The following is a 17556-nucleotide window of genomic DNA, read 5'->3' as shown; positions in this document are numbered from 1 at the left end:
AAATGTCAGCCACCTTGCCCCTGCCCCAATAATGACCCCAAGACAAGTAATAAAGCTGAACTATCCACCAACTAGAGACAATGTAGGCTGCTCCTGGGATCTATTTACAGAAGACGTATGCTGGCATTTCCAGCTATATTGGTCCTTGTGGAAAAAATTAGTGGTATTGGTAACAGCTTTCTTGTACCAAAAGGGAGTCATACCACTGCTTTAATTAAAGGGCAGAGTTGAAACTATCCTCCCAGGATGATTACAAATTCAGAAACGGATGCTTACAGTAACTTGTTGTTTTTTTTTCCTTTGTGCGTTTAAATATACACATAGAAACATCTTCCAATCGATATGCTGTTGACTGGGGTCATTCATCACTGCTGTGCTGTATTTTTTCCCCCACTCTGAAATCTTTAGAGAGGCCAAGATGCCTATGGGCTCCGTTTGATGGAAGGCCCCTTCGCTGGCAGCCTGGAGGCATGAGGAGAGCTCAGTCCTCCCCAGTGGACAAAGATGACTGTGGCAGCCTCTGGGGAGGCAGGGATAGTCTCTCCAAAGTATGAAGCTATTATGAGAGAGAAAACAGTTTGAGGAACTAGGTAAAGGACTGAGAAACCACTCAAACCAGGGAATACCCGATCAGAGTGTTTTAAAACGTAGCCATTCCCACACAGCAGTCTGGTGATTCATGCCAGCTGGACACCAAACTAAAAAAATTAAGGAAGGAAACAGTGACACTGGCAAAATGAGTAAACATGGAGTTTGGCAAGGAAGGAAATTCCAGACTTGAGAAGCCTATGTGAGAAGCACATTTGCTCTCAGTTTGAAGTGATTCACAACTGGAGAAGGTGAGCAGAACAGCAAGGTGGGATTCGTTCATCTGTTTGTCCATTCACTCATTCATTTTATTCAACAACGATTGATTACCTCCATATCACCCCTGTGCAAGAAGCAGTGATCTCTGCCCCCTAGGGATTCTGAGAGTAGAGGAAGCAAAAGGTGTCACTAATAATTGTGATAAAGTCGAACAAATGCAAAGATAAAGGCATGTGCAAGAGTGCGGACACAAAAAGAGGGGTCAGAAAAGGTTTCTCAGGATGGAGATCCATTAGCAAGGTCATAAATGGGGGCTGGAGTTCCTTAAGCAGCAGGGAGGGAGTGTGTGTGTGTGTGTGTGTGTGTGTCTGTGTGTGTATCGGGAGGGAAAACAGGAGTTCCAAGGAAGAGGAAAATGCATCTGTCCACTTGGGAAGTCTTTGGGGACAGCTTGGAGTTGGTAAGGTTAAAGCATAGGAGGATGGCAGAGAGAGCTGGGCAGAGACCAAATGTGGGAGGACCTTGTGTATCATGCAAAGGACTCCATCCTATAAGTGATGGGGAGTCCCTGAAGGATTTTGAGCAAAAGCATGGCACTGTCTCATTTATGGTTAAGAAATATCTTACTGGTAGCTTTGCAGGATGGACTGAAGGGGATTGAAAAGTAGGAGCGGGGATGGTCTGTTCCCATGGTTCAGGGGAGAGGTGAATGGCAGGGGCCTGGAGAGAAGGGGTCGCCGAGCTTAGCTCCTGTCTCCAAAGGAGAATGTGAGGGAGAGGAATTTGCAGCTGCCAAGTCCCTTAGCCCCTTCGAGTATCAATTTCTTCATCCTCAAAATGAAGGAAACATGAATCACTGATAAGGTCCCTCTCCCAGCAAGCACCAGACAATTTATCAGGGCCTCTTTGGGCAGACAGTGGGGCATCACCGAGAACCCTGAAAAAGAGGAAAGGGAAAGTGTAGTGTGGCCAGATGTGAAGGGAAAGGAGAAGTGGGGGCCCCTGCCGGCTCCCCACTGGGTGCGGGAGCCCAGGGCCTCTCACCAGCTCCTCCTTCCTTGTCTGAGGCCACAAGGAAGAGGTGGAGTGGAAGGTTCTCTTAGATGCCCACTACGGTCCTCTATAGAGTCCTTGGGTAGCTCAAACAGTTAAGCACTTGATAACTAGTCAACTAGCCCAAAGGTTGACGGTTCGAACCCACCCAGAGGCACCTCGGGAGTAAGGCCAGGCGATCTGCTTCCAACAGGTCACAGCCTTGAAAATCCCATGGAGTAGTTCTACTCAGCACGCATAGGGTCGCCATAAGTTGGAATCAGCTCGATGGCAATTAACAACAACATGGGTCCCCTCCTAGGTCTAGGCCATGGTTCCATTCAGTCAGAAGGGAGCACCCTCAGCCTTGAAGGCACGGGGCCTCCAGCAGAGCCACATGGAGCTGTCACCTTTGCCCATTTCTCTCCCGGAAAACCTCTAGTGGGCAGTGGAGAGAACGACTAAAGGGACTCAATAAACCGAGGTTTTATCTACAGTTATCGATTAAACTGCTCTGTGACCGCGGACACGTTAGTTAAAGCGCTCAACAAATCCCCGCAGAAGGCAACGCGGCGGGTTGGCAGACTGCTCCCTCCGACACCGGCACTCGCTGCCGCACCGCACTGCCTTTCCCTCATCTTTTCCTTCTGGGTCCGAGGCAACGTCCTGACTGTGGGCAAGCGAGGCTGCGGTGAGCCGGGCGGCAGGAGGTTGGCTGGGGGCCCAGAGCGCCCCGCGCGCTCCCTCACCCGGGCTCCCACCTCCCGCCGGCCGCGCGGCCCCGCGCTTGGATGCAAAGAGCCAGCGCCGGCAGCGCGCGGCGGCCAAAGCTGCGCAGCCTGACACGGCTGGAGAGGTGCGCTACAAGCTCCGGGTGTGCCCGGTGCCTCCGGGGTAGGCAGCACGCAGGCCCGCTCCGCCTTGCCTCGGCCGTCTCCCGGCTGCCCCGCAGCCCGCGCAGCTCCGAGGCGCGCCAGCTGGGCCTGGTCCGGCGCCGCAGACCCCGCCGCGGCTGTCTCGGCGCCTGAGCCCTCGGGCGCCCAGCCCAGCGGCTGGGGCTGCAAACTGCGGGCTCCCCGCGTCCTGCCCGGGGCGGGCCCAGGGCCCCCAGGCGCCCGCCTACGCTACGGGTGGCCGCTTACGTCAGGGAGGCGAAACCGAGAAGAAAGGCACGAAGGCGGAAGGGCAAAAACTTTATTTATTTCACTTTTTCGTTTCTGGGGCTGAAGTGAAGGGCAGCCGACTGCGCCAGCGCGGGCTTCCGGTACAGAGCAGAGAGCGACCTCAGCCCGCTGCGGCGCGGAGGAGCCGGGCCCGCGAGGCCAGACGGGGCGCCCGGCATGTGGGACCCGCAGGAGTTTGAGCGCCACTGGCAGGCCGAGTTCCCCGGGAAGGAGGCTCCGGTCATGCGGCTGGACTCGGTGCTGGACATAGAGCAGGAGCTGGAGCGCTGCAAACTCAACCTGAAGCGGCTGCAACAGGTGCTGGCTGAGGAGAAGTTCAAAGTCTTATACTTGCAGACCGCCCTGGCCCGGGAGAAGGAGGACCTCGGCTGCGGGCGCCTGGAAGGCGGAGACCGCGGCAGCGGGGGAACCTCCGCCGAGGAGCCGGCGCCGGCCGGGCCGGAGCGGGCGCCGCCACCACGCGAGGAGGAGGGCGCAGCGGGCAGCAGCGGAGATCCCCCGCACCCTGAGCGCCCAGACCCGGAGATGGCCGCAAAGAGCGAGTCCACTCCCTACGTGTGCCCGGACCTTCCCAACTGGCCGGGGGCGGCAGGGGAAGGCGGTGCGGTGCTCAGCTGGACCGCCGCCATCCACCAACAGATGCTCCAGCCTAGCCTCCTCTTCAGGCTCCGGGAGGATTGCGCGCCCCCAGGTCACAATGGCACCGCTCCCTGCGCTCGGGGAGAGGAGCCGGCCTTGGGGACCGGCTCGAGGCGGGGCTCCGAGGAGGGCGAGCTGGATGCCTCTGGCGCGGACGATGGGGGCGACAGCAGTGACCACGACTTCGAGATGGTGGATTTGAACGAGAAATTCGACCTCGGCCACTTGCTCATGACCCCCTACCGGTTCGGGGCCCGCGATGAGGTCGATAAGCCGGGGCGGGCGTGCTGCTCGCACCGCTGGATGCACCTAATCCCCAGGGGCCGGCGGAAACAACAGCGCCGGAGCCGGGACCTGGAGCAGCTGGAGACCGAGGGCAAGGACCGGCGGAGCTCGCCCTCCACCTCGGAGGAGCACCCCCGGCGCGGGGCCCGCGAGCATCTCCCCCCGTGGCGGCGCAAGAGGTTTCCGCGGATGCCGGAGCGGGACTCGCCCTACCACAGTTCACCCGAGACGGTCAGCGACTGCAGCCACAACAGCTCCGACCACGACGACGTCTCCTCTGCAGGTAGGCACACCCCTCTCTAGATCCCCGGCCCGCGCATCCCCGGGGCTGCTGGCCACCGCCTATACCCCTGCTTAGTTGACGGAGGCTCCTGGGAAGAAGGGGAATAAGATTTACCTGTTTACCTTGAAGCAACTTGTGGAACTTTAAAAAGATAGTGCAAAGTAATTTTGACTTGGGCGAATTTATGAACACGTGCAGTGAGCCGGGGATAAGAATAGCAGGGACTGATTGAATGGGCCACTTCACCAGACCATGGGAAGAAGCTTTCTTTTCAGGCCTCAGCCCTTCTGCTCTGACTACTGCAGATCACCCTCCACCCACACCCCCAGTCCACCCTCCACAGGGCTGCCAGATTCTTTTGCACCACACTGATCTTATCCTTTCCACAGACTTCAGTGGTTCACCATTTCCCCCAGATTCCTTGGTGGGGAAGTCTAAATCTCCGCTTCATTTTCTGAATTTATCTCACGTCTCCTCCAGCCTGCATCTTGTGCTCTGGCCAAACTGAACCAGCCTCTCACTCTGAGGAAGGTACATAATCCTCACCCCACTTTTGCTGACTCTCCTCCTTCCTAGAAGGCTGCCTCAGCATCTGTCAGCTTCCTACTAGCCTGAGCTGGAAGGGAAAGGCTTACAAGCATAGAGTTTTTGAGTTGGCTTGGTGCCTAGAGATCATGTCTAGTCCAGGGTCTTCATTTGATGAAGGAGGAAACTGAAGCTCAGAAAGATTAAATGCTTCCTATCATGTGCTGTTTCCCCCACCCTCCTGCGGACAGAGTCTCGTCTTAGTCATCTTTGAATCTTCCTGTGGTGCCCAGCACAGTGCCTTACATACAGTAGGTACCCAATGAATGTTTATTGCATGAGTGGAGGGATGCACTGAATTGAGTGTCTCCCAGCCACCCAGTCCTCATAGGTCAGGGAGTGGGAATGGGGCTGTCTTAGTCATCTAGTACTGCTATAACAAAATACAAGTGGATGGCTTTAACAAAGAGAAATTTATTTCTTCACAGTAAAGTAGGTTAAAAGTCTAAATTCAGGGTGTCAGCTCCAGGGAAAGTCTTTCTCTGTCGGCCTTCTCCTCAATGTTCCCCTGGAATAGGAGCTTCTCCACGCAGAGACCTCGGACTGAGATAGCTATGAGGCTACATGAGATGGTCTTCTGCTCCTGTTACTCTGATTTCAACAGGACTCATATCTTTAGTGTTCTCTGTCTAAAATTCCAAAAAACAGAGTATCTTAGTCACCTAGTGTTGCTATAACACAAATACCACAGTGGATGGCTTTAACAAAGAGAAATTTATTTCTTCACAGTAAAGTAGGCTGAAAGTCCAAATTCAGGGCATCAACTCCAGGGAAAGGCTTTTTCCCCCTGTCAGCCTTCTCATCAATGTTCCCCCAGACTAGGAGCTTCTCCGCACAGGGACTCCAGGTCCAAACGATACGCTCTGCTCCCGGCACTGCTTTCTTGATGGTATGAGGTCCCCCTGTCTCTCTGCTCACTTCTCTCTTTTATATCTCAAGAGATTGCCTCAGGACATAATCCAATCTTGTAGATTGAGTCTTGTCTTACTAACACAACTGTCACCCTTCCTCCCTCATTAGCATCAGAGAGGCAGGATTTACAACATATAGGAAAATCACACAATACCAGGAATCATGGCCCAGCCAAATTGATACACATATTTTTTGGTGGACATAATTCAATCCATGACAGGGGCTAAGGGTGAAAAGTGCAGGTAGGGATGTGCGGTGGCCTGTGACTGTCCCCTTGCTGCTCCCAAGGACCGTCAGGATCACCTCAACCACAGGGAAAGCATAAACTGGTGTCTCTTTGGGTCAAGCTGAGACCAGGAACTTAAGATGCCTTCTTGCTCAGTGAAGGAGGGGAAAAAAACAAAAAGCACTGATGCTGGGATTGTTCCAAAATCTCCATTATTACATTTTATCTGGGTGAGTTTGCATTTGAATGAAAAACTGTCCACTTTGCTAAAAGCACATTTGGAAGGTCCATCAAGTCATCTGTTTTGATCAATTACACTTATTCATTAGCAGAGATTGGCTGCTTTTCCCATAGGTAATATTGTTGCTGCTCATGCCAGTAACATTTTTATGTGCCCCTTTAACTTAAAGGAAGAGCCTAAAGATTTCACTCTAGTGCCAAGTTCCAAATGCCCTCAATGAAGGTTACCCAAGTGGCCCCAGCTGCTTCAGAGCTGGCTCCAATCCCATCTCTTCAGGCCCACATCAATCACCCTGCCAGGTGTGCTCAATGCACTGAATTTTCCCTAGGGAAATATGCTAGCACATAGGGCACCTTTATGCAAATTAGAAATTTGTGCTCCCTCTCGGCCAGTGAATTGCAAAACATGTTCCCTCTGGGTGGACCAATGACAAAAAGACTCTCCTTCCTCTGGACTGACAGCGCTAGCCAGGGCGTGCATCTGACACAGCTTTGACTAGTGGTGCCTGGGCTGTATTTCAGCCCTCCAACCTGGGCCCCTCTGTAGGGCAAGCTTGTATAGAGAGCCCATGCACAGCTGCTTGTAGGCGCCCTGCCTCCTCTCTCCAAAGCCTCCTCAGTGAGTGAACGCATGGGGGTGCATGCCCACATGCTCATTCATGTGCATACATGTACACATGGGCGTGCACATGTGCACACTGCCTAGCAGAACGTGCCTTGGGTCATGTGGAGTGACTAAAGGCAAGGATTTTCTCATGGTGGGTGGCAGCCTACTGAAATCAGTGTAGCAGGGAGTGATAGCATCCTGAGGCCTTCCTTGGCCAACCTGTTTAAGAATCTCAACGTCATCCTTCATACGCTCTCTCCCTTCTCTGCTTTATTTTTCTCCATAGCACTTACCAATCACCACCACAGATGCTATGATTTTACATGTGGATCTTACTCATTGTCTGTCTCTCTCCAGTAAAATGCAAGCTTCATGAGGGCAGGGATTTTTGTTTCTTTTATTCACTGACATAGCCCTAAGGCCTAGAACAGTGTCTAACACATAGTAGATGTTCCATAAATATTTGCTGACATTTTAAAAATATGGAATAGAATAGAAAACCTCACAGTGCTTTGCACATGGTAATGGTGAATATTCTTCTGTTTAAAAACTTTGTTTCAATTATATGTAAATATGTGATGTAGGTCGGTCAAAAGATTTGAAAAATGCTGATTAAGAGCATGGGCTGTGAAGTTAGATTGCTTATGTGACCTTGGGAGAAGTTATTTGAACTTTCTGTGCCTCAGTTTCTCCATCTGTAAAATGGGACTAATAAATACTGCTTATCTCATACTATTGTTATGAGGAATAAATGGCATATTATTTCCAAAAGGCTTTGAACTGATTTTGGCTCATTATTAGCTGTTATTATTATTACCACCACTATAGGTCTTTTTTCTCTGACCCTTCAAAGCTTCCCACTTCCAGATCATTCTGCATTATAGATGCTTTGGTTTTCTGTGACATGTGTTCTGTTTCTAGCATGGCTCTGGCTCTTTCTAGAATCTTCCAGGCAGCAAGGTGGGACCTGGGATAGTATAGTGCAGGTTTCCCCGCTATCCGAAAGTAGAATGTTCCTATGAAACCTTTCTTAAGCCGAAATGGCATAAAGCAAAGAAGCAATTACCACTAATTTATAAGGGAAACTTTTTCGAGCATTCCCAGACCCAAAAAATAACCTATTGAATCATACCAAATAACACATAAAACCTAAAATAACACTAACATATAGTAAAAGCAGGAGTGATATGATAAATACACAGCTTATGTAAAGTAGAAATAATGTACATACAGTTCAAAGCTATGGCAGCTTGATGCTGAGATGCCACTTATAGTTCCTGGGGAAGGAGCTTGGCGATGCCACTCTTGCTGCTCAGGGTGCATGCTGACTCTTTAATGGCTGGCTGCAAAGCAGACTCTGAAGGTTATTTCTGCTTTTCACCTTTTTTCACAAAAGGGAAACTCCCCATCAGATTTCTTTTGGTTAGCAAAAACAGGTAAAATATAGGTCTTTTGTAAAAGCAAAGTGGTGTAAAGTGAACCTTCGAAAAGCGGGGGATACCTGTAATCTTGGCTCATCGGTTCTTTATCTGGGTTGGCCCTAATGTTATTTCTGTCTCTCCACTGGCAATCACACCTGGTATCTGTATGCAGAGGTACTTAACCAAAGATCAGTTTTCTTGGGCAGTCCAAGCTTTGCATTAGTCTCAGGGTTTCAAGGAGAGGGAACCCATGAGGTCACATATAAAAAGGCCCCAGAGGTATAGGTGCTCCCTGCCTTGGGAAAGGACCGTTTTCTCTGAGATGAGAGTCAGCTCTCCAAGCCAAAATACATTTGTTTCTTTTACACACATAGTAGCAAAATCAGAGTTTAAATAAGGTAGAATGGCAGTTCTTTTTTTTCAAATTTTTACTTTTTAAGTGAAAGTTTACAATTCAAGTTAGTCTCTCATACAAAAATTTATACACACATTGCTATGTGACCCTAGTTGCTCTCCCTATACTGTGACAGCCCACTCCTCCTTTCCACCCCGGATTTCTCATGTCCATTCACCCAGCTCCTGACCCTCTCTGCCTTCTCATCTCCCCTCCAGACAGGAGCTGCCCATTTAGTCTCATGTATGTACTTGAGCTAAGAAGCACACTCTTCCCGAGTATCATTATGTCCCATAGTCCAGTCTAATCTTTGTCTGAAGAGTTGAGAATGCCAGTTCTTCAAGTGGCAGAGCCGGAATCAGCCATGGTGGGTCGTGTGTACTATGAAGTAGACGGGTCTGAGCCCTGGCTCTGCCTCTTACTAGGTGTTAGACTGTGGGCACACCACTTACCTCCCAAACTCAGTCTCTATGAGACAGGAATAACAAGAACAGCAAACACTTACTGAGGCTTACTTTGTGCCAGCTCCTGTTCTCAGCACTTGACACATATTAACTTATTTATATCACACAACAACTTTCTGAGAGAAGTATTATTATTCCTCCCATTGTACCTGTGAGAATCCCAAGACCTGGAGAGCTTCAACAACCCTGCCCAAGGTCACCCAGCTAATAAGCAGCACTCAAGATTTGACGCCAGGCACTCTGGCTCCAGAATCCATGTGACAAAATGCCAAGCTGTACTGATTCAAATAGCAGTACCTACCTCTCAGGTGGGAGTCCTCAGCTGCCAACCCAAAGGTTGGAGGTTCAAGTCCACCCAGAGGTACCTGGTGATCTGTTTCCAAAAAAATCAGCCATTGAAAACCCTGTGGAACACATTTCTACTTTGACACACATGGGGTTGCCATGAATCAGAGTGAACTCGATGGCAGCTGGTAACTGGTACCTCTCAAGATGGTTGTGAAGGTTAAATACAATAAATTATTTAAAGAATTTAGCAGAGCACCTGGTGCACAGAGACCATTAAGTCCATATAACATATGTGCGTTTGTGTGTGTGTACATTACTATTATTTTATCACTGAAGTCCCCAGCAGACCCCAGTGCATCTGCTGCTATAATTAATCATCAGGGCTGCCACCTGCCCATGGGGCTCCTGGGTGGACTCAGCCCCGCATATGAGCAGACCACCTGCTGAACTGCAGACCTCCCCTCCTCAGCTGGGTGCCCTTGAGCAGGCACAACTGCACTCCTGTATGCGAAGGTCCTGGTATTTCCCTTTCATGTTGGCATGATTCTGTGCCACCCCGCCATAGGGGTCAAGTGATATTTTCCTTCTTGGGCTTTATGCATCTCTTCTGTGACATACGGCATGCCCTGGGAGTGTATCCTCCCTGTGGACCAAACAAAGTACACTCTTCAACTCATAGGGACCCCATGTGTGCAGAGTAGAACTGCTCCAGAGGGTTTTCCAGGCGTGTCTTTTCGGAAGCAGATCTCCAGGCCTTTCTTCCAAGACACTTCTGGGTGGGTTTGAACCGCCAGCTTTTCGGCTAGTAGTCAAGCCCTGAGCCATTTTCACCATCCAGAGACTCCTACATTCTTCTAGCAAAACCCACAAGTAGCTTTTCAGAGTCAGGCATCCTTTTGACTGGCAGAAGCTGTTCACCTGATATTCTGATCTCAGCTTGTCAGTTAAGATGACCAAGTAAATACTGTTAACATTTTAGATTGGTGGCATTTTCTCCTTGCATTAAACTTTGCTCGGATCAGAGGATCAGAGTTCTTTATTTTTGCTGACTCTTGGACTTCATTCATTCATTCCACTTAGCAAGCATTTGTTGAGGTCTTTGTGCCAGGCCCCATGTTAAGGACTGACACTGCAAAGATCGGTGATTCACCCTCAAGGCTGTCACTGGTTTGTTGGCTCCTGGGGTAGAAATTGTAGGTTTTTAGATAAAGAAGAAACTTTCCAGCTGAAATGAATGACTAAGGAAGGTTATTTAGAACCTCAGCAACCTTCAAGAACCTAGAATGAGAAGGGACTTTAGAGACTAACTACTCCAGGCTCTCTCCAGAAATGAGGATCTGGAACCCGGGGAGTAGTGTAACTGCCTCAAGGTCACATGCTTGTGACCTTCAAGACAGCCATCGGAGCCAAATCTCAGCTCTTTCCATGGTATCCTGCAACCTCTGTGTCATGGATTGAATTATGTCCCCCAAAAAATGTGTGTATCAATTTGGCTGGGCCGTGATTCCTGGTATTGTGTGATTTTCCTGTATGTTGTAAATCCTGCCTCTCTGATGTTAATGAGGGAGGATGGGTGGCAGTTGTGTTAGTAAGGCAGGACTCAATCTACAAGATTGGATTGTGTCCTGAGGCAATCTCCTGAGATATAAAAGAGAGAAGTGAGCAGAGAGACAGGGGACCTCATACCACCAAGAAAGCAGTGCCAGGAGCTGAGCGTGTCCTTTGGACCTGGGGTCCCTGTGCGGAGAAGCTCCTAGTCTGGGGGAACATTGATGAGAAAGCTGACAGGGGGAAAAGCCTTTCCCTGGAGTTGATGCCCTGAATTTGGACTTTCAGCCTACTTTACTGTGAAGAAATAAATTTCTCTTTGTTAAAGCCATCCACTGTGGTATTTGTGTTATAGCAACACTAGATGACTAAGCTACTCTGTTTTCTTGGAATTTTAGACAGAACAGTAAAGATATGAGTCCTGTTGAAATCAGAGTAATAGGAGCAGAAGACCATCTCATGTAGCCTCATAGCTATCTCAGTAAGTAGAAATTATTAGCCCCATTTTGTGGGTGATGGTGCTGAGGCTCAGAGTAAAGAAATTTACCCAGAGTCACACAGCCAGCATGTAGTAGAATCAGGATCTGAATTTGGGTCAGTCTACAAAGCTGACACTCTTTGACTTCCTAGCTGTAATGCCATCTTGGGCTAGCTGTAGGATTCCAGATTTCTCTACTTGGGAGACCCTGCCTCTTTAACTTCAGATTCTGCCAGTCTGCCTGAGGAGACTTTTTATTTTTAATCTTCTTGGGAAATGCATTTCCTATTAGATACTTATGTTACCTAGTTCATTTGTAACCTGATGGTTTTTTTCCCCTTACCGTTAGTGACTAATGAGATTTTTGGTCCAGGAAGAATTCCTTGTGTTCAGCACAAGGAATAACTTTAAGTATTGAATTTAAGTATTGAATTGAAGTATTGGATTTTCAGCCTTAGCTGTGATGGAGTAATTTTTTTTTTTTCCCGATCCCTGTTGTGGAGAGATATTAAAAAAACTCTTTGAGACTTACGAGCTGGTGGTTTGCTATGATTCATTTGTAACTGGAGTTGGTATTGCGTCACTGTTTGCTGGGCTCTTCAATGCTTGCCTCCCTCCACATTCCACACCACCCCATCCCAGCACCATCAACACCGTCGTCCACCAGAGTATGGTGGGTGTGTTTATTTAACACTTCCTTCCTCTTGTACAAACAGTAAAACTCAACCAAACCTGAAACTTCCCGAATCCTCTGGTCTGTTTTTCTTCTGGTTAAGACACAATTTACAAAGCCCTACTTATATATTTGGCTCTAGACTGTTATGTTTTAAAGTGAAGATCTTCATAGTTTTTCCTGGTTTTGAAATCATAGTACACTTTCTTCATATGAAAAATGGATGCTATTACCCTGTTTGCAGGGCTATGAGGATTACGTTGGGCGAGTTACTGACCTCACTAAGCATCACGTTTGCCTACAAAATGGGGATAATGATAATAGGACTATTTCATAGAGTTGTTAGGAAGCTTAAATGAGATACTGTGTGTAAAGTGTATAGCACAAGGCTGGGCGCTTAAGTATTTAGTAAATCTTAGATGGTATTATTGTTACTGTTCTAAGCCCAGGAATTTTCAATTGGCTGAACCAGGCCCCTGCTCGTACTCACATCTCTTCATGTTTTCCTAAACCTCTTAGTCTGCCTCTTTTACTTCTTTCTTACCTTCCTTCAAGATTCTGGGGTGTTTTGCTCCTTTAGGGGGGATGAGATGGGTTTTTATAGTTCTTTGTGGTCGCTGGTCCTTCCCTAATCAAGTCCTGACTCCCTTGACATCTTCAAAGCCACCATCTGGCTTCTCCTTATTTCCCACTCTCTATCTACTACTTTCAGCCAATACACATTTTGCCAGTGTCTTTTCCTTTGTTCTTCTTGGCATTCAAGGTACCCTCCCACCTCCATTTCCCCAATCCCAAAGCCAACCCTTCCTTTAAGGCCTGACTTTTCCAAAATGGAATCTTGTATTGGTTAAAATTTGGGTTTGCTGCATATGACAAAACCCAAAATAACTGGCTTAGACAAGATAGGAGTACCTCTCTCGTATAAAAGAGTTCCAGAAGTAAGCAGTCCAGGGTGAGTAAGGTGACTCCATGATTATCAGGAATTCAGACTTCTCTTATCTTTCTGCGTTTTTGGCCTTAAGGTTGCCTCATAGTCCAAAATGGCTGCTGGAGATCCAGCCATCACATTCCTGTTTCAGGCAGGAATTAGAAAAAAGGGAGGAAGGGCACAAGAGCCAGCAACAGCTGTTGATCTGCCATTTAAGGCACTTTCCTGGAAACCTTCCAGACAATTTCTGTTTATATCTCCTTAGCCACCTCTAGCTAAAAGGGAGGCTGGTAAAATATAGTATTTTAGCTGGGCATATGGCCACCTCAAATAAAATAGAGGCTCTGTTACAAGGAAAAAATGGAAGAATTGATATTGGGTAGGCAACTAGCAGCCTCTGGCACAAGCCTTTTCCAACTACTCCAATCCATCTTGTGGTTCTTAGAGTGAGGCCCACACTTGCACAATTGTCTAATTATTGTGCTATCTGTTACTAATTCATTGACCCAATGAACAAATAACGATTGAACCACTGCTCTGTGCAAGGCACGATGACTTTAACATGTTTACTGTGAAGCGTGGCTCTCAAACTAAGAGGCTAGCTGGCTCCTTGAGAGCAGGGACTGTGGCTTATGCTTTCTCTTTGACAATAACGTCTTTCACAGGTCCAGGGCAGACACTTGATAAGTACCTGGTTGATTTTGGAATAGTCACAAATGAGAAGTTCAATGAAAAAGGAAATTCCCTGCCTTGGTACTTACTATGCTGGAAATTTCTGGTTGTGTAGGGTTTGTATTAGGTTCATTCTGGTTTTCAGGAACCACAGCAAGGAGGGTGGATGTGGGCTACCTGTAAACATAGGGCTGCATTGTAGCTGCATGGATTTGTCCAGGTGCTGGAGCAGATTTGGGCTATTTTGGAAACTGGACTCTGTAAACCATACTGGAATTATAAACAGAAGTCTCTGTGCCCACCTGACTTTCTTGACCACCGCTCTGTCTGGGAAGTTGTATTTATACCACGTGACTCGGCCTTGTTCTCTCTGCACTGCGTAGCTGCTGAGTAAATCTGCAGTCTTTCCGCAGTTTCAGTTCGTGTTCCGATCTTTCCATTTGATCCTTGCTATTGTCTGCCTGAGACAAGACTGTCTGAAGGGAGGTTGCCTAGAGCTTATGCCACGTTCTGCATCTGCTAGAAAAAATGATTTTTTGAAAAATTTTACTGACACTTGGAAGGAAAGGAACTAGAATATATTTAGGACCTACTACATGCAAGGCATTATGTTAAGTGCTTTACCTACATTATAGCGTTTAATATTCAAAACAGTCTTGTGAACTAAATACTGCTATTCTCATTTTACAGATGAAGAAACAGGCTGTGACCAGTTAACTAATAAGCACAATTTTCAAACTGCTTAGTGCCAAGTGGTGGGGTTGTTTTCTCCTATTTAAAAAAAATTTTTTTTTAATTGATATATAATTTACATACTATAAAACTCACCCTTTTAAAGTGTACAGTTCAGTGGATTTTAGTATATTCACAGCATTGTGCAAACATCCAGTTAAAACCAGCAATCCTGACTCATGGTGACCCCGTGTGTGTGTGTCAGATGAGAACTCTGCTCCATGGGGTTTTCAATGGCTGATTTTTTGGAAGTAGATCACCAGGACTTTCTTCCGAAGCATCTCTGGGTGGATTTCAATTTCTAACCTTTCGGTTAGCAGCCAAGCGCATTAACCATTTACACCACCCAGGGGCTACCTGTGCCACCATCACTGCTATCTGATCCCAGATCATTTTCATCGGTTGGGGTTATTTTTGAGTCTAGGCCCTTCCTACTACAATGTCCATCCCTTTTTCTAATTTTGCACACGCCCTAATTGAAAAGAACAAAACCGAGTCTGGGGACCCTCAGGGCTTGTTTGGGTGAGGTATGTATGTAAATAAAGGGGCAGTCAGCTTCTTCAGTGGCTTTCCCATCACTGTACTGGTCCTGGTGCCTCCTTTGAATTGCTGGGGAGTGGGGCTGCCCTTAATTCCTTTTGGCCCCACTCCCCAGCCACACCCTGTTTGTATTTCCTGGATCTGAGCCGGGGCAGGATAGAACATTCCAAATCTGAGGTTCCATAAATACTCTTCGTTCCTGCCCTGGGGTTGTGATTGGCATGGTGAGAGGGGCCCTTGTCCTGGCCTGTGTCTTATTTGTCTCTGTAGTCCCAGAATTTCATAGTGCATGGCCTATGGGAAGCGCTTAATAAACGTGTGAATATCTGCACATTCATTCCATCACCTCTCATCTAAACCTCTGCAATAACTGACTGTTCTGCCTTTACCTTTTCTCCTCCAGTCCCCAGGTATCTTCCACATTAAAGCCAAAGTGAGGGCTCCAGCACCTAGATCTAATTATGCACCCCCTGCTTGCATTCTTCAGTGGCTCTCTGTCACCTGCAAAGTAAAATCTGAGTTCCTAAGATGGCAAATGTGCCAGGCCCTCTGTGATCTGGTCCACCCTCGTGCCCCCTTCTCCCACCCCACACATACATACATTTTATGCTTCAGCAGTACCGAACTACTTATAGTTTGCACACTCATTCCTCTGCATGTGTTACTCCCTTTCCCTGAAATGCCTTCTCTATACTTGTCCATATGACAAACTCCTATTTGTCCTTCAGGTCTCAGCTAGGAGGATGACTCCTCCATGAAGCCTTCCTAGGTAGACCTAGGAGGTCTTAGGCGTGTATTTGGCTGCAAGTAACAGGAAACCCTACAGCAGTGCCCCCTAAAGATGTCTACTTCCTAATCTCCAGAAACTGTGTTATCTTACATAGCAAAAGGACTTTGCAGGTATGATTAAGTTAAGGACCTTGAGATGGGGAGATTGTCCTGAATTATCTGAGTGGGCCCTATGTAATCACAATGATCTTAAAACGGAATAGGGAGGTGGAAGAAGTTAGAAGAGATGCAATCTGAGAAGGACTCCACTCGATGTTGCTGGCTTTGAAGACAGAGGAAGGGGCTACTAGCCAAAGATTGCTGTGGGAAACCTCTAGAAGCTGGAAAAGGCAAGGAAATTAATTTACCCCTAGAGCATCCAGAAGGAACACAGCCCTACCAACATCATGACGTTAGCCCACTGAGACCCATTATAACTTCTGACCTGTAAAAAAAAAAATATATCAAACCCGTTGCGGTTGAGTCAATTCCAACTCATGGCGACCCTATAGGACAGAGTAGAACTGCCCCTTAGGATTTCCAAGGCTGTCATCTTTATGGAAGCGGACTACCACATCTTTCTCCTGCGAAGCAGCTGGTGGATTTGAACTGCTAATCTTTTGGTTAGCAGCCGAGTGCTTTAACCACTGTGGCACAGAACTGTAAGATAATGAATTTGGCTTGCTTTAAGCCACCAAATTTGTGGTGATGTGTTACAGCAGCAACAGGAAACTAGTACAAAGGCTTAACCAGATAGGAGTTTGTTTTCCTCATGTGAAAAGAATTCCAGAGGTAGGTGGTTCAGAGCTGGTTTGAAGGCTCAGCAGTGCCCCCAGGGACTCAGATTCTCTCCAGGATGACATTTGTTCTCTTGCTTATTGCCTCATGGTTTAAAAGAAAAAAAAATCTGCTACATCACCAGGTGGGAGCTGGTGTTTCAGGGAGGAAGAAGTTTGTAAAGGGCTAAAATGAGCAAGCAGGCTAACTGTCCCTTTAAAAAAGCTTTCCTGGAAGTCCTACGTAGGGCTTCTGCGATTGGCCACAACTGGGTCACATGGCCATCCTTAGCTGCAAGGAGGGCTGGGGAATCAGGGATTTTGCTCTTCAGCCTCTATAGTAAAGGATGTTAAGGGAGAAAGAGGCTGTGACTGGCTTTTAGAAAACCGGTCCAGTGTCTGCCCCACTGTCTTTCCCTGAACTTTGCACATTCACCCATTCAAACAATTGTAAAATTGTCTTAAAGTTGTTTGCCTCTCCGTTTTCCCAGTGGATTCTATGCCCTTGAAGTGTATGTGTGTTGTAGGGGGACCACTTCTTTTAAATCGAATATTCTTGCGTTTAGCACAATCCTGGCACTCTGTATTTGTCAAATAAAAGAGTGATTGTACATTTTCAAGTAAGGATTTTGTGGGATTTGGAACACTTGGGCACAATACTGGAGTCTCTAAGAATTTAGAGATCTTTCTTTTTTTTATTTTTTTATGTGCTTTAGATGAAGGTTTATAGAGCAGACTAGTTTCTCATTAAAAAATATACATATTGTTTTGTGACATTGGTTGCCAACCCCACAATGTATCAACACTCTCCCCTTCTGGACCTTGGGTTCCCCATTGCCAGCCTTCCTGTCCCCTCCTGCCTTCTAGTCCTTGCCCCTGGGCTGGTATGCCTGTTTAGTCTCATTTTGTTTTATGGGCCTATCTAATCTTTGGTGAAGGGTGAACCTCAGGAGTGACTTCAGTACTGACTTGAAAGGGTGTCTGGGGGCCATACTCTCGAAGTTTCTCCGGTGTCTTTCAGACCAGTTAGTCTGCTCTTTTTTTTTTTTTTTGGTTAGAATCAAATTTTGTTCT

At 47.4% G+C, this 17556-nt stretch overlaps 1 protein-coding gene across 1 annotated transcript in view; it reads left to right on the top strand.

Annotated features, from left to right (window-relative positions):
* Positions 1-2982: 2982 nt before the first annotated feature.
* ABR (ABR activator of RhoGEF and GTPase) overlaps positions 2983-17556 on the top strand; it is a 205914-nt gene continuing 191340 nt past the window's right edge. Inside the window, exon 1 of the mRNA XM_004376170.2 lies at positions 2983-4230. Coding sequence (XP_004376227.2) covers positions 3180-4230 — 1051 coding nt within the window. The 5' untranslated portion in view covers positions 2983-3179. The remainder of the gene's footprint in view (positions 4231-17556) is intronic.

This window comes from Trichechus manatus, unplaced genomic scaffold, assembly GCF_000243295.1.
Source record: "Trichechus manatus latirostris isolate Lorelei unplaced genomic scaffold, TriManLat1.0 scaffold00040, whole genome shotgun sequence".
NCBI lineage: Eukaryota > Metazoa > Chordata > Mammalia > Sirenia > Trichechidae > Trichechus > Trichechus manatus.
Note: the sequence above shows the minus strand (reverse complement) of the source record. Positions and strands in the feature narration are given on the sequence as shown.